The sequence below is a fragment of the Conger conger genome, chromosome 2 (assembly GCF_963514075.1).
Source record: "Conger conger chromosome 2, fConCon1.1, whole genome shotgun sequence".
NCBI classification, from domain to species: domain Eukaryota; kingdom Metazoa; phylum Chordata; class Actinopteri; order Anguilliformes; family Congridae; genus Conger; species Conger conger.
In genome coordinates, this window is record NC_083761.1 from 58,555,372 (window position 1) to 58,577,833 (window position 22,462).

A 22,462-nucleotide genomic window follows, 5' to 3' on the forward strand; every position below is an offset into this window, starting at 1 on the left:
TCGAGGCAGGCCTTTATTTCTTATTAGGCTTCTGTTGTAGAATTTTATTCTCAGAAATAAAGTAAAAGGCTACACTTAAAGTGGGCCAACACTGTTCAACACGTCCTGTAACCGTTCAGAAACGCAACTTGAGTAGCTAAACCATTAATGAAAGCCAAAACAGATGCGTCTTCATAAAATACCAACTTGCCAGACACGCCTTCATGAACAATAACAAATTAGCGTAGATAACAGCAAGATAAGGATCTTTTTTTCCTAAAGTGCGTTTTATTGTGAGACATGCGTTTCGTTTGGAGCAGCATACCGGGAGGCTATCAAAAGATTTTCGCTTTGGTTTGGGATTTAATTTACTTTTGGACTGTTTGTTTGAATTGCTAAATGTTGGGACTGATGGGCACTGAAATCTGGGGGGTATTTGATGGTTCACTGTTAAGTTTTATGGAGTTGAAAGAGTGTCGGGATTTCCACCCGTCTGTTTATTGCGAGTCAAGGCAGTCGCTTTCATTCATTCATGGAAACCTTATTGCGTAGCCAAGTAGCCTAAATTGAGTTAATTTTAAATTTTGCCTGATTTACTTTTTATTAAATTCGTAGGCTGGAATGCCTCGCGGCAACAATTGTGTTTAAATGTATACTGCTTCAGCTTTTGGCAAGCTACTCAGAAGGGGGCGGCCTGCGACTGGTAGCTTGAGAGCAAGGTGTTGGAGACCCATGGTGTAGGACAACGACTTTTCATTGGCAACAGTATTAAACCAACCAACAAATATAAAATATTAAGAAGAGCTCTTTTATTTAATTGAGTTAAATCGAAACAATGTCTTCTAGTGCTCATGGACTGATAGCCCTACTTGTAGGCAATATTACCCCGGCTTGTATTTGGGGGCCGGCTTCAAATAAAATCCCGGACACAATTTGAGGATTTACTGTACAACTGAATATTAATAGAAACAGCCAGGTGGGATTGGCATTATTGTACATAAACTATTGCATACATTTGTTTTAAGTAAATGTGTTGCCTTTATTAAGGTGACAGTAATGCCCCTCCCCCCACACACACAATTTAATACTTTTTTTAAATTAAGAATGCAAGAACATTGGCCTTACTTCAATGATTACATTTTCAGCTACTATATACATAGTCCTTATTAAACAGAAATGTGTTGCTTCCTGTAACCTCTATCCATGTGCACTTTCCAAAGGTGACAATATAATGAACACATACAAAGGTGACACTCCTATAACAATGGAATTTGTCATCAGTCTGCTCTCTGTACTGCTATTGATTCTGAAATTAAAAGCATTAGGTAAGTGGGTTTCGCTAAACAGATAAAGTGAAGTTTTGGACAGCATGCTTGCACAAGGCTTTTAAATGATTCAGTTTCATATGTTTACAGAGGATTAAGAAATGATGTGATGCAAACATGTTTTTTTAAACAAGTGTTTCTCTTCATGGGTTATTTAATAGGACATTTATTATGGACCACGGCACAGATGAAACAGCGCCTACTGTTCAAACACCCTTGAGTGTCTCTGGCAATAAGCCGCGGGCTAAACACAATGTTCCTTTAATGCGTTTGGCTTCATGCTCGTTTAAGTGTTTCTGGGTCCCTTCGCACGCACACGCCAAAAAACACAGCAAAACTGAACACTTCAGCAAGAAAGCAGCGCGACATGGAGGGCAGTCTCTGAGCAAACACCGGCGGGCCTGGCCTCACCCGAGGGCAACGCAGCGGCACCGAACGTTGCTCGGCAGCTGGGAGCCATTAGAAAGGCAGCGGGGAACCACCGCGGCACGAACAGCACATACTGTCCCAAAGCGCGGCGACTCAGGAAACCTCGCTGCCGCAGATCTGACGGTCGCGGGCCGGCTTCCCAACAACACTCAGCCGCTAAGGTCTGCTAAATACGACACGATACTCGGGATTCTAATTTTAATACAATTTAATTTTAGTAGACATTGTCACGTTTTCTCTGGTTCTCAACAACTCTGTCACTTGTCTCTTCACAGTTGGTAAGCTTATTAAATCCCACTTTTATGATGAAACACATTATTTGCAGTGTTATGAGGAGTACAAAATATCATGATGTGGTGAATTATCGGCATCTATGATCATTAACAAATAGTTCCCCATCATTGGCTCGAAATAACTTGCCGTACACATGTAAGCAGATATGGTTGACATTTATTGATTTTATATTGACCCAATAGCCTATCAAAATTCTTCCGATGGAAAGGTACCATAGTGCTCCTTATTCCATATTAATGTATTACATGGAGATGCCATACACTCCGTGCAACATTTATTCAAAAGTGTAATGAAGTGTCTTGTCTTGCGTTTGCACTTAAATTTTATATATTTTAAGTACATCTTGGAGCTAGCGGGAAGCATTTCACTGCACTTTGTACCTGTATGATGGAGTATGTGACAAATAAACTTTGATTTGATTTGAATGCTGTGAAAACAGACAGAAAAGAAGACAATTTCTCTTAATTTACTGGACATGTATTAGCAGTGTTTCAGACTTCCTATAACAGTAAGCTGTTTGTATACAGGCGTTTATTTGCAGTTGCTCAGATATGAGACTGTTCTAGGAGTTAATATTACACTTACAAGGCCACGAAGTAAACGTGTTTCACAAAATGAGAAATAAATACTAGCGTTAAATAAAAGTGGCGTGTTAGACCAGTCGATGGTAAAAGGAAAATGTCCCCGTTTCTTCATCGGTCATGGGACGAGTTTCAGGTCTCATGACGGTCCTCGGGCTGTGTGGGTGGGGCCCCCTCGGAGGGGGGAGGGGGGGACTCCGGGCTCCGTGATGCGCTGGGACTGAACAAACAGGAGAACTGGAAAAACAGATGTGGAACAGGAGAGAAACAAAGTACTTTATTGAGAAACCCAAGTGCAGTGTGGGATGCAAGAACAGATCTGGAGATGGAGGTAAAATGAGTATTAATGGATAAAGAAGTCCAATGCCTGCAAACACAACATACAGAAAAGCAGACCTGGAAGCCATGCCAAGGCTCATTTACCCCAGCCTTGCATTCTTGCATTTAGTGGCACACGTCTTTAATGTACCCTTAAGGGTACTGCCAAACAGACCACGAGTGCGTGAGTGTTAAAGATGTGAAGGATGTGTTTTCACTTACTCTACATTGGTCCATAGAAAGCGGAGTCCTGAAGGCTTTTAAATCTGGCTGAGAGGGAGGAACTTCTGGTAGTAGCTCTTGGTGACATCGATCATGAGCTCCTGTGTGCACTCTGGCAGCTCTCCTGAAAACAGGCCTGAAGCACAGAGACAGACACATGTAGAGTGTCAGAGACAGAGACACATGCAGAGTGTCAGAGACAGACACATGTAGAGTGTCAGAGACAGAGACACATGCAGAGTGTCAGAGACAGAGACACATACAGAGTGTCAGAGACAGAGACACATGCAGAGTGTCAGAGACAGAGACACATGCAGAGTGTCAGAGACAGAGACACATGCAGAGTGTCAGAGACAGACACATGCAGAGTGTCAGAGACAGAGACACATGCAGAGTGTCAGAGACAGAGACATATGCAGAGTGTCAGAGACAGAGACACATGCAGAGTGTCAGAGACAGAGACACATGCAGAGTGTCAGAGACAGAGACACATGCAGAGTGTCAGAGACAGAGACACATGCAGAGTGTCAGAGACAGACACATGCAGAGTGTCAGAGACAGAGACACATGCAGAGTGTCAGAGACAGACACATGCAGAGTGTCAGAGACAGACACATGTAGAGTGTCAGAGACAGAGACACATGCAGAGTGTCAGAGACAGAGACACATACAGAGTGTCAGAGACAGAGACACATGCAGAGTGTCAGAGACAGAGACACATGCAGAGTGTCAGAGACAGAGACACATGCAGAGTGTCAGAGACAGACACATGCAGAGTGTCAGAGACAGAGACACATGCAGAGTGTCAGAGACAGAGACACATGCAGAGTGTCAGAGACAGAGACACATGCAGAGTGTCAGAGACAGAGACACATGCAGAGTGTCAGAGACAGAGACACATGCAGAGTGTCAGAGACAGAGACACATGCAGAGTGTCAGAGACAGAGACACATGCAGAGTGTCAGACAGACACACATGCAGTGTCAGAGACAGACACATGTAGAGTGTCAGAGACAGAGACACATGCAGAGTGTCAGAGACAGACACATGCAGAGTGTCAGAGACAGAGACACATGCAGAGTGTCAGAGACAGAGACACATGCAGAGTGTCAGAGACAGAGACACATGCAGAGTGTCAGAGACAGAGACACATGCAGAGAGACAGAGACACATGCAGAGTGTCAGAGACAGAGACACATGCAGAGTGTCAGAGACAGAGACACATGCAGAGTGTCAGAGACAGACACACAGGCAGAGTGTCAGAGACAGAGACACATGCAGAGTGTCAGAGACAGAGACACATGCAGAGTGTCAGAGACAGAGACACATGCAGAGTGTCAGAGACAGACACATGCAGAGTGTCAGAGACAGACACATGTAGAGTGTCAGAGACAGAGACACATGCAGAGTGTCAGAGACAGAGACACATGCAGAGTGTCAGAGACAGACACATGTAGAGTGTCAGAGACAGAGACACATGCAGAGTGTCAGAGACAGACACATGTAGAGTGTCAGAGACAGAGACACATGCAGAGTGTCAGACAGACACACATGCAGAGTGTCAGAGACAGAGACACATGCAGAGTGTCAGAGACAGAGACACATGCAGAGTGTCAGAGATAGACACACATGCAGAGTGTCAGAGACAGAGACACATGCAGAGTGTCAGAGACAGACACATGCAGAGTGTCAGAGACAGAGACACATGCAGAGTGTCAGAGACAGACACACAGGCAGAGTGTCAGAGATAGACACACATGCAGAGTGTCAGAGACAGAGACACATGCAGAGTGTCAGAGACAGAGACACATACAGAGACACATGCAGAGTGTCAGAGACAGAGACACATGCAGAGTGTGGAGCACCTGAGACCACATGGGTCTGCAAGCCTTCATAGCATAGACTGCAGAACAATACGGACCAAGTGCCACTGACTACCCTTGGCCTCGTGAAAAATGTTTTGAAGTCCAGTTTACCGGCGCCGCCATATTGTACATTTGGAGCCAGAGAGGGAAGCCGATGCGGCTCCTCCACTAAGCGTGTGAGAGAGGGTGTCATAATCTGTCCCTGATCCGTCCACAAAGTATTGCAATATTTTCCTAATAACATCTTCTTGTGGGGAAAAACAAATTGACTTTACATTGAAAACGGGTCTGGATGACCTATGCTGGAGCCAACCACAGTGGCGCTAGTGAGCAACGTCTCTTGAGGTCTCTCAGCATGACCAGGAAAGAAGAAGCTTGATTTTGCTTGCTTCAGTCACTTTTCTTATCATTACCCCTTACTTGGCAAGTGCTTTGAATGGCTGTATGAAGTGTTGCATAAATAAAGTTTATAAAATGATTGCACAGTGGAAGGCCGCTCTTGAACTGCACGCTGGACGTGTGCGCACTGTGCTGTTAGGCGCTCAAATGAACAGTATCTACATTACATAGCAATTGCTTAGCAGATATTTACAAAGCAAACAGTTCATAAATAGGTACCAGCAGGCCACAGTGCCTGGGTTCTCTCTCACCTGGACAGCCGGAGAATACTGTGAAGGGCGGCACCACTGTCTCGGGCGGGAGGACCGTGTTGTCCAGAATCTTGCAGCAGTCCTTCAGAACACACCGTCGCCCCTGGCACAGACATGCATCATGGGTAACCTCACTCCTGTCTCATAAAGTTAGATTTTCCAGGAGTGTTGTACTGTGAGCCTAGCAGATGCAGTCTAAATGTATAGTGGACTACTGGCTGTACCGTGACGTCATCGCCCAGGCAAAGCTCGAATGGTCTACTGCAGTTGCGAAGCATTGCACACGGTTGGATCAGGAAGCCATTGGGGCTCGCTGCATTTGAAGCATGAGGTCTGTGGTGACGGTGAAACACAGCCGGCACTGAGGCCTCACGCCAGTGAAATCACCTGTTCAGCTCAAACAGGTTTGACACGCATCACTCGGGACATTGTATCTGCAACACTGGAGCCTGCACCTGTATCGCCCTGTCCATGTCTGTCATTGACGTTCTGGATGGAGTCCTAACCCAAGAGTGTGACTGCCAATGTAAACTACTTAAACCGGGGCAGACTCGATTACACATGCCACAGGAACCACTTTAACCCTGTTTGTTCTGAAACAATATTGATATTCCTGATATGCTTATATATACAGTAAAAGCCTTTACTACATCAAAGATTTCAGCATAGAAAATGAACGAAAAAGACTTTTAAAAAATTGTCCGGCCACGTATTGTTGAAGGCTCTCAGATGAAACCATAATTGTGGACCTCATTAAACTGTATCTGGGGTTACTGAGTGCCAATGGTTTCAGTTGTGCACGTATAATACCACATACATTCATACAGGTAAGACACCCTCGACTTTACACCAGCTGTGGCACATTTGCATGTCTCAACGTTTAACAGCCCTGGATTAAATACCTCATTCTTTTAGATTAAAATACCTTTCTGTGCTCAAATGATCTTGCCTGGTCCAATTGAGCCAACCAAGAAGACCAGAAGGCAGGGCTCACAGTTTTTGAGAGTATTTCAAAGGTTCCAATACACCAGACAAGCTTGGTGAAGCGTATCCAAATGAATCCAAAACAGTTACTTATTTGACCCATTTAGACCAGGGCTATCAAACTCAGGCACCTAGGAAACAGTAATTGGACTCTTTAGCCAATCAGTGGCTTAAACTAAGCATTTAAGTGCTGAAACCAAAACCAGCAGACACTGCGGGGTGGGTAATATGATAGCACTGATTTAGACAGACTGAGACTGGCCCAGAATGACCGGTCTGTCTGAATTATCACAAGGACAGAGGTGTTTGTTAATATTGTTTGTTAACATTGTCCAGTGTTCAAGACCAGCCTACAGCTCTGTAGAAAGCACGTCATGCACATCCACTACCTCAGCTGACCTGCTAGTCCACCTGTAAGCTAATATGAAAACAGTACATATAACTGGCAGATGCTTGGATGTATGAGTTTTTGGTTTCTGAATTATTAAACACTGTGCTCCTGAACAGGCAATGCAGGGTTCCTGCGTGACTGCTGGGGTATTGATTATTTTACACGCTAATGTTAAAGTAAGCTCTCAGGGGTCTGTGGCAAGGAGCTGTGTGACTGCCTGAGAGCTCTAATCAATGTGGGGCCTTTATGCAGCTCATCCTGAGTGCTGTCTATTGTACCTGAACAGCTCTGATAAGCAGCTCTGTGCTTGAGCAATAATCAGCGGAGAATTTAATATGAGTAAGAGAATGAATCACAGACACTCTGTCCCCTTTCCTTTCATGTCCACAGGTTCAGGAAAGACCCTCGGCTAGGCAGGATATGGTGACGAAGACTAAATAACCATATATTGGGAGAGAGAGTGAGAGAACTGGAGAAATAGTGATATGACAGAGAGAGGGAAGAGAGAACAAGAGAGATAGAGAGAGCGAGGGGGAGAGAGCACAGGAGAGACAAAGATGAGCGAGAGAGGGAGAGTGAGGAGGAGATGAGAGAGAGAGCAGAATAGATGGCGAGGGATAGAGAGTGAGGGGGAGAGAGAACAGGAGAGACAGAGATGAGAGAGAGAGCAAGGGGGAGAGAGAACAGGAGAGAGAGATAAGAGAGAGAGAACAGGAGAGGCAGAGATAAGAGAGAGAGAACAGGAGAGATGGAGAGAGAGAGAGAGAGTGAGGGGGAGAGAGAGAACAGGAGAGATGGAGAGAGAGAGAGAGAGGGGGAGAGAGAGAACAGGAGAGGTAGAGATAAGAGAGGGAGAGCGAGGGGCAGAGAGATATGAGAGAGAACAGGATAGATGGAGAGATAGAGTGAGGGGGAGAGAGAGTGAGGGGGAGAGAGAGAACAGGTGAGACAGATAAGAGAGAGAGGGGAGAGAGAACAGGAGAGACAGAGATAAGAGAGAGAGAGAGAGAGAGAGAGAGAGAGAGAGAGAGAAAGAGAGAGAGAACAGGAGAGACTGAGATAAGAGCCAACAGTGACTGGCACTCGGTCACACTGCTTGTCTTTCTGTCTGCGAGCAAACACAACAATAACAATGGAGATCCCGTGTGCTGAAACCTGGAGCAGATGCAGCCTCCGATAACGGCCACCCCCCAGCACCAGTGTGCCCAGAGCCCCATTACAGCGCAATAACCGCACCGCTGAGCTGTAAAGCCATTACTTCAGGCCCAGTGAGGGGCCATCGCCCAAACCTCCGGCGGGTGGGAGACAGACATCGCCCAAACCACGCTTTGATAAGCGCATGCTTTCCTGTGACTGGAACTCCAGGAGACGGAGATTATCTTTACGATTATTGATATCGAGGATGTCTAGTCTTATCCGAAAACGGCCAGTGAGGGTGCAGGCTTCTGATTAAAAGAATGAACGAACGGTCTTCATTCAAGACCTTGAGAAGCAGAATCGGGTGTTTAAGGCCGGGCGGAAACTAAAATCTGCACCTTTTCAGATAAGATTGGACAGCCATGATTGACATAAATATAACTAATATGTGTATATATTATATATAAGGTTAAAGGTTAAAACTAATTATAGCTTTCCTGAAATGGCTTTGACTGTTCACTTGATAGCTAGCATATTAACCTATTACCTGTGTATGTTGTATAATTAATTAATATGACAAATATTATTTTGCGTTGTGTTATAGGCTATAAAAACGTTTTTATAGATATAATCCATTGTCAGATTAATCTGCGAGGTACAAATCCTTATCTTTGTTGTATTCTTAGCAGTTGAATCTGTATTTCCCTCTAGGGTCTTTCAAAGCACATGTCCCTGGTTATGATTTGCACTTTATTGTACGTCGCTCTGGATAAGAGCTTCAGCCTATAATGTAATGTCATGTAAAAAAAACAATAGCTGAGCAGATGATTCGCTGTCTGAACGCCAGGAAAGATACCACAAAAACATCCTGCCACTGGGCCAGCACGCTGGAGAAAGAAGGAAATGGAAGCTGGTGGTCCACACTCACAATGACACAGTTTTTCCCTATGTGGACGTAGGAGCCGATCTGCGCCGCGTTGACCACGCAGTCCTCCTCGATGAACACGTGGTCTCCAATGTGCAAAGGGAAGAAGGCCACACTGCAGGGAGAGGCACAAGATGGAGACCACATTAACAATGCCACTGTCTGCACACAAAGTGTCATAAGCTACCACAGCTGCCAAGTGAGTTTCTAACCCAGGTTCCAGTTCTCAAAAGAAACCTGAGAAATTTAGCTCATTTTTTTTCTTTTTCAAAAACTCACTACAGACAGGGCCTTTATTTCTGTTGTAGTTTGGTAATGTCTCTGGGAAAGTTGTTAACAAACTGCTTCATCAAAGTGTGTCACTGTCAGCACAAACTGAGCACTCAAAGGCTAAAACTTTCTGTAGTCTGTAAACATACACTCAGTGAGCACTTCATCATATAGACCTGTACATCAGCTTGCCAATGCAAATATTTAATCAGTCAAGCATGTGGCAGCAACTAAATGCATAAACACATGCGACCAAATGCCAGAATGGGGAAAAAATGTGATCTAAGTGACTTTGACCATGGAATGATTGTTGGTGCCAGATTGAGTATCTAAAAAACTCCTAATCTCCTGGGATTTTCACGGAAAACAGTCTCTAGAGTATGCAAAGAATGGTGCCAAATACAAAAAACATCCAGTGAGCAGCAGTTCTACAGCCAGAAATGTGTTATTAATGAGAGAGGTCAAAAAGCAAGCTGACAGGAAGGTGACAGTTAACCAGCAAATAACCACACATTACAACAGTGGTATGCAGAAGAGCACCCCTGAACACACAAAACGTCAAACCTCTAAGTGGATAGGCTACAGCAGCAGAAGACTTAATAAGTCTAAAAAATAACTCTAATAAATACCTAATAAAGTTTATTCTGACGACAGTACAGACTACTATATAATATTATAAAATTATATTATATATTATGATATAATATTCACAGCCTACAACATAGGATGACGACAGAAATGTGTCTATATTCTTATCAAGTAAATGCGATCATCACATTTACCCGTGTGGTAGCAAATATGGCTTGGGTCTGTGCAAGGCATATTTGCACTTGAGAAGGAACACCACTCATCCGTTACTAGTGAACTCATAAAAGACACACCAACCAGAATACGGACACAACTGTTTTCTCCTATCTATTCCAAGGAAAGGCCCCTATCCAATTACTATTGACAGGGTGGATTTCCTCATTCCCTTTCAATGGTGTAATAATTCTAGCCTATCTAACCAGGCAACAGGCTGTGGCTCCAATGTCACAATAATCAGGTCAATATCAAAGGACGTCCCTCTCTGATGGTACCACTCTAGTTGCTTTACACTCTCAGAACAGAACAACATCAGCATTTCTGCAGGGCTTCAACACACTGCCCATCGCCCCATTGCCTGGGTACAAACTGGTGAATTTCTGCAATTGCATTATTTAAAAAAGTAAATCTATGAATACTGCCCTGGCCTTTCTCACCACAGACAGCAGAAACCAAGCAGGTGTGAATTGTGAAAGTGGTCTTTTTACAGCAAAGGGCAGGAGCTGACCACGGGTCTGACCATTAGTACGACACCGCAGTTCAATGGACTCATTTAACGCAACACTTCCGAGAAAGAGATCAATTAAATTCAATTTCATTTCAAATTGCATTTTAAATTAACGCAATTTGCATAAAAGCTGCCGTATCCAATTCAATTACAAAGCTAAATTGCACAAAACTAGCTTGGAACAGCTACGTAAAGCTGGCTGGGCCACTTCTTGACCTCACTCTGGCGACTGAAGGTCAGGCTAATATTGAATCTGTGGTAAATACTGCACAGAGCACACACGCTAAATGTACTTATTCAACACATTACTAATGATAGAATTAAACACTGAATAGAGCACTTAGGAGTAGGCATTAATCATCAAATGTACAGACAGAGCAGGGGGAAAAGCAGCTTCTTTCATAACTGTTGGGCAATGCACATACCGTGGGCATGGCAACGAGCACCGAGCCACTTGGGTAATCACTGCGGCTCTGTCTGTAACATGTAAACTGGGAAAAATATATTATTTTTAATAACTTTTGATTCCATGCTCCATCAACCGCACTTTGCTATCATAAACGATCTCAGTGGGAGGCACAGGTTGGACTAATCCCGCGACCTTCCCGCCAGGCACACCGGGATTATCCGAGTGATTCCCCGGCAGGTGAACATCCTCCGCTCCCCCCTCAGTCTCTTGCCGACGGCACGACGACCCGGCCGCCCCTGAGCCGCAGCAGGGCACAGTGTCGTGTCAGAAACGCTGATTCATCTCGGCCCACGAATGAATATAATCATGAGCGTTATGCTTGGTATTTACCGCTGGCCCGATTTCAACCCAAGGGCACTGGCGGAAACGCGAGAACTGATGACGAGCACCGTAGGGTTTGTGTAAGGGCAATGGAGTCATATGGAGTGGATATGTTTTATACAGATGGAATGCAGAGTTCTTTGCATCTTTTAATAGTAACCAGCGTCCGTAGTGTCGCAGAATAGTACTGCTGACCTGGGATCAGTCTGCCTGCCTGGCAGTGGATGATAGAAAATGGAATATTGGCATGGGAAATCTGATCCCAGATCATCACTCTTACTTTGGGATGCTTTAGGAATATGTACCCGAGTTTTTATTTTTGTTAATTTTCCAGGAGAAATGAATAGTCAGAAAAATCATTATGATACGTCTAAACCTCTGCGGTGGCTTCAAACTATATTTTGATATGACTAACTGGTGACCTCTGGTGGTGACTGATTTAATAGCACATTGATGGCCCACCTAGTCTTTTTCTCCCCCACATTTTTCACCTGGCACTAATACGGGGCTGAACCGCAGAACAATAGGCAAGTTACCAGCACTGGTTATCGAATGTATTATGTAACACGACAACATACTTACCCTTTGCTGAACTTTTTGAATGGGGGACGGATCACACTGCGGCTCTTGATAACACATTGCCTTCCAACTCTGACGTTAGCGAGATCCCCTCTAATTATACAGTCATTCATTACAATGGTCTAAAAGCAGAAATTAAATAAAGAATGAAAATATTAGTTTTTAACGCTCGTCTAAGAATCAAATGCAAATGAATGTGCTATTTGTCTCATAAGTTAATTACTGCAACATGCTACAAACTGAATGTGAATATGAGAAAGAGCTAAAGTAACGTTAACTTTTCAGTTTACGCAAGTGTCTCAATACGTCTGTTTTATGACAGCCGGCTGCATCACTTACTTTGCCATTGAGAACGATGTTCTGGCTTCCACATAGAACAGACTGCCTGCTGACCTTGTTACCAGAGGCCTGGAAAAATATGAAATGTTATTTTGTGTTAATGGGAGAAAACTGTGCAGAAAATATACCAAATTGTCAATGACAGGAAAAGAGATGAAGGAAATGCATAAATAACTAATCAAAATCTACATTTTTGTTTTAAAATATTTTCTCAATTATAAACGACAGATAACTAAACAAAAATAACGTTTTGCTAGATGACTACACCCTCATCAAAAGGAAAGAACAATAATGAAGGACCGTCATGTGAAGCAACTGGCTAACTGGCTAGCTAAGTGAAAATTCTGTCTATTCATACCGTTTCGATGTATTCAGCTTTGTTGTACAGTATTTCACACAGCTCCATGTCTAAAGCAATGTTTATACAGACACTTATTAATATACTGCGTGATGGCAGGCTAATATTTTATTAGAATGTCTTGCTATTTTGCTTGCAGTTGTCACTGCCTGCACATCCTATCTTACTTCCGGTCCGTCCAGGAAAGGCTTTACCCAAAAAGATTCAGACTGTTCATAATGATTACCGATCCAATTTATTTTGGCCTTCAACAACATGCTTCGACGCCTACATTAAAATCCTTTTGCAAATATATTTTTCTATAACTGTTTTACAACATTGTTCTATTTTAATGTACGCGTTTTATTAAACTGAACTCTCAATTCTGACGCAATGTTCAAATGTAGAATGCTCGAACATGCTTGGCATCGATTAATTGTGACTATTCAGAAAGTTGCGGGAACACGAAAATCTACACGTCTCCCGTAGAAACATTGTGGAGAGGCGGTAGGTTATCGTTATAATTCCCATGATAGTCTCGTAACGTAATGTCTATCTGTGATGTATGAATTACCTTTTCGGTTGCCTACCTTGTACTTACCTGAATTGTGTATAGTTTCCTGCGATGTCATTCGAAAATGGACAGCTGTCTTAAGTACTCGCTATTTAATGTATGTAGCTATACAGTATAGGCGCTTCTTATAAAAAATGCATTTGTCTGTTTCATAGGTAAAATTCCCCGATTCACATGCTGCATTTTAGGACGATGGAAGAGAGTCTGAAAACTGTGCTTCATTGCGATGACAAAGAGAAGGTGCCTATGTTTCCTTTTTTCTTCCGAAACACAAATTGGCCATATGTTTGGGGAAAGTGTTTGCTTGTTTGGTTTGGGGGAAGATTATTATTAGGAAGCAATTCGTGTGCCATTATGAACACTCTTTGCTTTTTGATATTATTTTTCAGCTTAAGGAAAGGCTGGCTATATTACAAAGGGAGTACAACAGAACCGTTCAAAGATTGAAGGTGAGAACATTTCTGGATCTCTGCCTTGCTGAAAAAAACAGCTCAAGCTAGGTTTTGATTGTTTTGTTGTTTTCCGCCAGCGGGCTGAGCGATCTGATGCTGTGCGGAACTATGTGAGAAGCAGACTTGCTGAACAAAACCTGCGTCAGGAGGGACAAGACCCTGACAGCCTGTCTGAACCCAGTAAGTTTCTCCCCGTTTTATTCCACTACACCAGTGGTCCTCACTCCTGGTCCTGGACAGCCGCAGGGTGTGCTAGATTTTGTTCTCACTTGGCACTTAATTTATTTAATTGATCAGTTAAGTACATTTAATTCACCTCAGCTGCTTTCTTGGGTCTGTATTGGTTGCTGACATTAAGGCAGGAACAAAAATCAGCACACCCTGCAGCTCTGCAAGGACCAGGACTGAGGACCACTGCACAAGATATTTGGGGATTCAGAGGATGTGAACTGAATATGAAGAGGTGTGTAATGGAAATTGAGAAAGTTTCTGCCTTCAGTTATGCACCCTTTTGCTCTCAGGTGAAGCTAAGGGGAGGAGACCGTGTCCTGTTAACCACAGCGGCCCTGAGGACCAGAAGCAGAGTCCATCTGTCCTCTTCAGTCTTCCCCATGACGTCTTGAGACCCGACGTGAGCCCCGGAGTGGCGGCAGGCTCGTCGGAGTCCTCTCGGCTGTCTGACACCCCGCAGGAGGAGAGCCCCGCACCGGGTCAGGGGCCCCGCCGGCGCTCCGCCCATCGCCTGCGCTCCCGGAGGAGCCGGCTACGCTGGGAGAGGAGGGAGAGGACCGACTCCGGGGTCTCGGACACGGAGAACACCGAGACCAGCGAGGACGGACGGGATCCCGCTATCGATTTCGGTGCCGGGACGAGTCAGTCTCAGCCTAAACCTGAGCCAGACGGCATTGTGGCTACAGTGGGGGGAGAATATACAGAGCTCACACATGACCAAGGGCCCGTAAATCTGCCAGTCTCAGCACACAGGACGGAGCATGGGGGCGGTAGTACGGACACGGCCGTATCGGACATTAAGACAGCCCCGGTCCTGGGGCCACCGGACTGCCCCACAGCAGCCACACCCGTCCCGTCCTCGGACGGAGCAGGGACTCTTTCCGCCCTGGTGAGCGAAGTCTCCGTGTCGGAGCCAGAGGCTCCCACAGAAGAGTGTCCGCAGTCCGGCATGGCGCTCCCCGCCCCAGGGGGAGCTGGGTGCCTGGACTCCTGCACCCTAATCGAGGGGCTGCTCTTCCCGGTGGAGTACTATGTCAGGACCACGCGCAGAATGTCGGCCGCCCAGAGCAGCGTGGACCTGGGGGCAGTGATTCAGAGTCAGCTGAGCGGCGGGAGGGCGGGGCGGGGGAGAGGGAGGGGGAGGAGGGGGCGGGGGGCCTCCGCTGTGTCTCGTACGGCCGTCTGTAAAGACACGGACGCCGAGGGCCACGTCACTCCGGAGTCGGAGAGCAGCCTGACTCTGCGCTCTTCTCCCCCGGCCTTGGGGGCCGGACCTCCAAAACCAGCCAGAGGCAGGAGGAGGCGAGGGGGGAGGAAGAGCAGGCCTGGCCAGGGACAGGGTAGGAACCACACCCCTGATGTGCCGCCTCCCCTTGGTATTGATCCCCCGACCCCAGAGTGCCTCAGAACCGACCCTGTGCTAACCCCTGACACGGATGCCCGTTGTAGCCCTGCTGAAAAGGAGATGTATCCCATTTTCCTCACAAAGAGCCAGCTAACAGAAAGCAGCAGTCCAAAAATGTCTTTGTTTCCTTTCACAAAGGAAAATTCACAGAGCAGTGGAAAGGAATGTCTCAGTGGTAGGGCAACGTTTTTTGACTGTACTTTAGTGGCACTGTGACTTGTCGGCCTTCAAACTGACTTCATTATTAATTTCAATTAATCAATAATATCATGTAAATCACGATTTGTCATAATTATGACAGGTCAGAGGTAATGTGTGTGTGTGTGTGTGTGTGTTTCTCTTGTAGCATCGCCCTGCTCCTCCACCAGGGGGATGAAGGCCCTTCTGCCCTCCAGTCCTGCACCACAGCGCCCCCATGTGGCCACCCTGGGAGAAAGCCACCTCAGCCTGCGCTTTCTCCTCTCGCACTTCGACACCGAAGACTTCCACCTTCCCGACGACGAGTTTGGGACGCTGAAGCGGCAGAAGCTCAGGTCTACTGCCAGGGACCTGGAGGCTTTTGTCCCTCACTGCTCACCGTACCTCACCCGCCAGAGGGCGCTAGGAACTCCTTTGGGAAACTCCTACCGGAAGAAGCCTGCATCTCGCACCTCACACCAGACTGATCTGGGATCAGACAGGGATGCACCCAAATCACCCCCGCCCAGCTTCATATGTGGTGAGGTCACGCATAAGGGGGAGGGGCCAGGCTGTGATTCGCTGCCTGTGGAGAGAGGGAATGGAGCTGAGCCTATAGCTGGTGGGTGTGCGCGACAGGGAGGCGGTGTGGGGGTGGGGGCAGGGCAGGAGGAGGGGTCAGTATGCACAGGTGCAGATGTAGAGGCTTTGTCTCCCCATGTTCTGAACCTGAGCCTGACCCCAACCCTGACTGTTCCCCAGACTCCAAAAAACACCACTCTTGCTCTCTCCTCTTGTGGGAGCCCCTCCTTCCCCTCTCTAGGGGTCACCCCTGCCATTCCTCTCCACTCCAGACCCCCCACGCAGGACTGCACATACTCCACCCCCCCAAACGCACTAAGCCCCCACAACCAGGCCACCGCCCAGTCCACAGCACCCTGTACCCCACCCCAGGGAGTCCGGCTCTCTGTTCTCTCTTGTGAGCCTAGCCCAGAAGCACAGACACCCTCTCTCTCCCTTGCACCATGCTCAGGTAGAAACAGTCAATCCCAGAATGCCCTCTGTGCTGCACAGACAGAGGCGGAGCCACACAAGGGTGAGGAGTTTACTGGTGGAGATCAGTGTGTGGCTCACGCACGTTCTCCTGATGCTATGGAGCGTCCGGTGACCGACTCGCTCTCCTCGCTCTGTCAGAGTCCAAGTGCCCTTCCTGTGAGTAGTCACTCCTCCCCCTGTCCTCTGGACGCCCGCTCTCTCCTCCCTGAACCCCTCGAATCCCGCCGCGTTCTCCCACTGCCTCTCCCTCCAGAAGATGAGGATGGAGCTGTTGTATCCTCCGCCCCCCTGACGGACAGGAAGGGCGAGGCTCTTCAGCGGACTCGGGCTCTCCCAGTGTTGGGTGGACGGGGCTGTGTAGACCCAGACCCAGACCCAGACGCAGACATGGGGAGTATGCCTACACCCTGTATGGAGGAGGAGGTCGCCAACCCACAGACACCAGCGCAGGTCTCTCTCAGAATCTCAGACTACGATGGCACTCAGCACTCAGGCTGTCCGGCCCCTCGGGGCCCAGACACCCTGCCGTCCTGTTCACTGAGGTCAGAGCACGGGGACAGAGACCTGGACTCCTACTTCACCGACACTGCCTGGTCCCGTGGTGTACAGACGCCGTCTCAGCCTGGACACAGTGCGTGGGGACAGAGCCCTGCTGAGAAGAGGCTGGAGACTCCCCCTCCATCGCCCCCTGGTGGCCGGGAGGGCCCTCTCTGCAGCAGCCTGAAGCTCACACACACACTGAAGGTAGCACTGTCTCTTTTCTATGCCAGACCTGGATCAATTATGTATTTGTTTTGAATTCAAAGATTTTTCTACAGTTTATAGTAGTTTATGTAGTCTGGTGTATTGGAACTTATGAAATACTCCCAAAAAGTGCCCGCCTTCTGGTTGTATTGGCAGGCTGTGATTGGTTGGTCAGTGTTACAGGTGGGGTATTTGTATCCTGTGATTGGTTAGCCTGTGTTACCGATGTGTGTGTGTGTGTGTGTTTGTGTGTCTGTGTGTGTCTGCAGGCCCCTCCAGGCCGCTGCCTGGTGGACGTGTGCAGTGTGTACGGAGCGGCAGGCTGGTGTGTGGTGACGGCAGAGGAGTGGGAGGTGTGTGTGTGGGGACAGAGCTCCTCCCAGCGATGGAGTCTGCTGCACACCTGGAAGTTCACTGAGGTACCGTCTCCCCTTGAGTCACTACAAGTGACTACACAGCAGCTGCCTGAGAGATGTCTGCCAGAACGTGACTTCTGTCTTCTGTGGATAGAGAAGTATTACAGAACTAGAGTCGTCTTTCAGAGATGACAGAGTGAGAATCTTTCACGGACGACAGAAGTCTCCAAGGAATTAGTTGTCTTTCACAGTACAATATTTCTTGTGTTTTTCATAGAGAGATGTCTATCAGAGTGACAAATGTATCTGCCACAGAAGGAAGTCCGTTATGATCTGTTTATTTTTATTGGCCAGAGTGATGTTTCTTATCAGAATAGTTTTTGTATGTATCCATCAGACAAATGGAGGAATGTTTTACAGAACAATACAGGAAAAAATTTTCAGGAGTAATTGCATTCATTTGTTTGCTGCTGTCAGAACTTTAGAGAGAACAGTACAGAGAGCTGTGTGACACCACTACTGTGTTCAGTAATGGATTCTTTGTGTGTGTCTATTTCAGCACCCAGTGATTTCCCTGCTCTCTGTGCCTGACTCCCACAGACTACTCTGTGTCTCTCTGGGCAAGCTGGAGATCAGAGAAGCCAGGTACAGGAAAACTATTTACACTTGACTATAAATATTTTCAGTGCAGAGGAGGTGAGAAATTCAGCATTTTGTGTCTGTTGGGAGCCATTTGCATACTCTTGCATTCCATTAGAGCGGGAGTGCACAATCATGTGACTAGGAGGCAGGTTTTGCAGGTTTTCATTCCAACCAATCACCACGCCAGCTGATTTCACTAATTAACACACTTTAGACTAGAGAACAGGGAGCTAATTAGTGAAATTGCTGGTGTAGGGATTGGTTGGAATGAAAACCTGCATACTCTCGGCCCTCCATAGCATATGATTGGGCCCCCCTGCATTAGAATCTGATGTGTGTAAACCTGGGAGCTATTCCACCAAGCTGGTTAACCAAGTAGGCCGGAGTAAAACTCGGAACAGCTATTTTTACTTTAGTCGATGTTCCAATCCATATTTGAGGGGGCTCCAGGTTTTTCTCCGGCTTTGTGAAATACCCCCTGCTGTGTGCAGGGTCTTGTGCTGTGCCGGGGCTACGGAGCAGCTCTCCCAGGCGGTGCTGTGCTCAGGAGAAGTGCAGGCTGTGCTGGGCGTGTCTGGGGCCAGGGTGGCCTGCTGTGCCGCCTCCGGGTCCACCCAAACCGTGCAAGTGTTCACGCTGTCTGAGGAGGGCAGGTATGGCTCCTTTCCTCCACACAGAGGTGCATTATCATTAATCACATCTTCAGGGATCTCGGTTTTCTGTATTGTTTTATTGGTATTTAACCTTTATTTTACCAGGAGTATTCCCATTGAGAGTCCTGGCCAAAATGGCAGCACATAAAGTTTCACATATGATGTTATCTTATGTTGTTACACTGTATCATGTGCCTTCACTGTAACAAGGGCGGCCTGTAGCGTAGTGGTTAAGGTAAAGGACCGGGACACCCAAGGTCGGTGGTTCTAATCCCGGTGTAGTCACAATAAGATCCGCACAGCCGTTGGGCCCTTGAGCAAGGCCCTTAACCCTGCATTGCTCCAGGGGGGGATTGTCTCCTGCTTAGTCTAATCAACTGTACGTCGCTCTGGATAAGAGCGTCTGCCAAATGCCAATAATGTAATGTAAAGTAGGCTAGGCTACTGGTGTGGGGATGAACAGGGCTCTGTTATAGATGTGTAAGTGTGCTCAGTCAGCCTGCCCTGTATAAATGAAGGTTAAATGAAAGAAGTGAGAATAGTGCTGTGTGCCCTGTCTGCCAGGCTGGAGGACTCGCTCTCTCTGGTCTCTCCTGGGCAGTCTGTACAGGCTTTGGCTGCTGTGGATGGACAGAGTGATGCTCTGATTGGCTCCACAGACTCTAGCCACCTTGTGCTCTGGTGAGAGAGAGCTCCAGCTTTAAACCCTAATGTACCCTAAGTAACCTAATGCTTGTTATTATGGTATTCCCTCCTTATTCACTTTAAATGTATGAAGAGATTTAATGTGATCCCTCTAACTTCTATCAATCAGATGTGCATGGCTTTTGTAACATCCTCAGGGAAAACTTTAAATGTTTCTTTTTAATTATTATTTTATGTGTAACATGGTCACTGTGATTGTTGACAAAAATGAGCATGTGTGTTTGCTCTCAGGAACATGAGGACTGGGCATCTGCTGCAGAGGTTCCCTCTGGGGGAGAGTGTTTCAGGCACCATGTGTGTGAGAGGATACTCCCAGAGCGTAAGACAGTTGGAGTTTAAATGAGTTACCAAGTGCAGCTCAGTAGATTTACAGCTGATGCAGAGCAATGCTGCAGGTGGAAACTGTGTTTCTCTGGGTCTGTCCTGCAGGGGGTGCTATTTGTGTTGCTGCAGCATCGCTTTCTCCTTAACAACCTGGATGAAGGGGCACCCTTCTCTCTGATTGCCACCAACCCTGTCACTGCCAAATCTGTCCTTGTGCACCAGCTGGCTGTGCCCTCACAGTGCGTGGGGAGGTAAGACAGTGTAATGTGCTGCTAACGCAGAGCAGACAGAACTCTCTGAACATGAGTGCCTACACCAGTCCTCACTCCTCGTCCTGGAGAGCCGCAGGGTGTGCTGGCTTTCAGTGTCACTCAGCACTTAATTGATCATTTAAGCATTTCACCTGGTTTCTTGAGTCTGAATTAATTGCTGATATTAAGGCTAAAACAAAAACCAGCACACCCTGTGGCTCTCCAGGACCAGGATTGAGGACCACTGTGTCTGTTACTGATGCTGTGTCTGTGGCTCACAATGTGTCTGTGTGCAGGTTCACAGACGGGGACGTGTGGGGATCAGCAGTGGTTGCAGTCTTCCAGTCGGGGTTCCTGGCTGTGTGGGACCTCAGGGACAGTGACTGTGTGGCCCGGCTGGCACGGGGTCCGGAGGAAGGGTGCCACATCGCCCGCTGGGGCGGCCCCCGCAATCTCCTGACCGGACACCTGAATGGAGAAGTCTTCCTTTACCAGTACACCCCTCTCGGGTTGTTGTAGTACTGCTGGACCACGGGAACCACCTCAGGAAGCATAGCTGGCTCAGTCACACGCAACCGATATGCCAGACCAGTGACTCACTCCTGGTCCTGGAGAGCCGCAGGGTGTGCTGGTTTTTGTTTTAGCCTTAATATCAGCAGCCAGTTCAGACCCCAGAAACCAGGTGAGGTGAGTTAACTGTGTAATTAACTGCTTTAATTGATCAACTAAGTGCTGAGTAACAGCAAAAGCCAGCACACACTGCAGCTCTTCAGGACCAGGAGTGAGGACTACTGCGCCAGACTATTCCCAGTGCCAAAATAACAGATATAAAATACACGTGTTGCCTCAGCCTATAAATGGAGTGTAAAAATGTTTTTCTCAGCTGTTCCCACTGTGTTCTTATCTGCTTTTGCTCTCGTGTTCAGGAAATCCAGGACAAATGCAGACATCCATATTGGCAAATGCTTGTGCTAGATGATCGATTATGGTACCCTCCCCATTTTGTGCAAAAAAAAGCTAAATTCAGAATGATTTTAATATAATTCTGTAAAGCACATTTTAACTTCAAAATTAAGAAAGTCAAAATGTCTGATGGAGTTAATGATTGAATTAAGCCAAACCCGGAAAGATAATAAAATGTTTTTGGTTTCCTGCTTTTCACTTATTTGGATGAGAATGATGTCCCTGGCTCACTTGAACAAGCAATCCAACAAATGCATATCTGCTCATTGTATAAGTTTGGTGTTTCATGTGATTTCAAGTTGGTCTAAATTTGGACGTTGTTTATTCAGTGTTCTGTTGATAACATTTAATTTGTAAAAAATAACAGTTGTAAAGAAAGTGGTTTGTATTGATTGTAGTATAAAAAAAATGTATCACGATTTCTAGCTAAATTTTTAGCTGTCAAAATATTGCATTGTTAAACTGTGATGGTATACTTTTATTGGAGCCATTACACTAAAGGGGTTAACTAGTTGTATCAGTATATTTTATATATAAATGCACAGCACTGTATTTGCAGATTTCTGGCCATTTAGCTAGCCAATGTTGTCTACTGACAACGTTTCCAGACCAATTCGAGGACACCAGCTTTTCTTCAGAACCGGGGTTTCAAACTCATTCCTGGGGCGCCCAGTGTATATTGGTTTTCAATCCAACAATAAATGCAACTCTTGCATAGGTTTTACACTAACAACAGTTTACAAAAACAATATTTAGAAATTACAAGTCCACCAACAACCCATTAACAAGTTAAATAATGTATTAAAATACAAACATAATTCCAGACTAAAAGTACATTTCTGAGAAAGTAAGATCAGATAATGTTGACTAAAATACATAATTGCTGAATCCGATTGCTTTTTCAATACAATTAACAAGGGAGGGTTATTAACGTGACAGATTTTTATGTCATATAAATCAAACCATTCGATTCCATTAACCCAAAAAGTTGTACAGTGAGAGCAGGTAAAGATATATGTTTTGTAGCTACTGTCACAATTTCAGAATGAACAGTTGCTCCTATTAATGTTAAATCTAATTCTTATTCATTAAAATGAGGGGCAGATGTCATTCACAGTCAAGATTCTCGAAGCTCTTTTGCTTTTGTTGCAATAGGACATGTCAAATACTATTCTTTGGAAAAAGAGATCAAACAATTAATC

At 46.2% G+C, this 22,462-nt stretch overlaps 2 protein-coding genes across 2 annotated transcripts; one reads left to right on the top strand and one right to left on the bottom strand.

Annotated features, from left to right (window-relative positions):
• Positions 1-2,163: 2,163 nt before the first annotated feature.
• dctn5 (dynactin 5) lies at positions 2,164-12,932 on the bottom strand. Its single transcript, XM_061231147.1, has 7 exons — positions 12,749-12,932; positions 12,391-12,459; positions 12,055-12,173; positions 9,104-9,215; positions 5,664-5,766; positions 3,149-3,284; positions 2,164-2,845 (listed from the first exon to the last, which is right to left on the bottom strand). The coding sequence occupies exons 1-6, from the start codon at positions 12,794-12,796 to the stop codon at positions 3,187-3,189; spliced, it is 549 nt and encodes a 182-aa protein (XP_061087131.1). The 5' UTR covers positions 12,797-12,932; the 3' UTR covers positions 2,164-2,845; positions 3,149-3,186.
• Positions 12,933-13,122: 190 nt separating this feature from the next.
• Positions 13,123-21,417, top strand: palb2 (partner and localizer of BRCA2). Its single transcript, XM_061230474.1, has 13 exons — positions 13,123-13,234; positions 13,457-13,541; positions 13,691-13,750; positions 13,831-13,933; positions 14,275-15,324; positions 15,736-17,366; positions 17,636-17,785; positions 18,282-18,367; positions 18,856-19,017; positions 19,582-19,698; positions 19,954-20,041; positions 20,152-20,297; positions 20,594-21,417. The coding sequence occupies exons 2-13, from the start codon at positions 13,476-13,478 to the stop codon at positions 20,814-20,816; spliced, it is 3,882 nt and encodes a 1,293-aa protein (XP_061086458.1). The 5' UTR covers positions 13,123-13,234; positions 13,457-13,475; the 3' UTR covers positions 20,817-21,417.
• Positions 21,418-22,462: the final 1,045 nt, after the last annotated feature.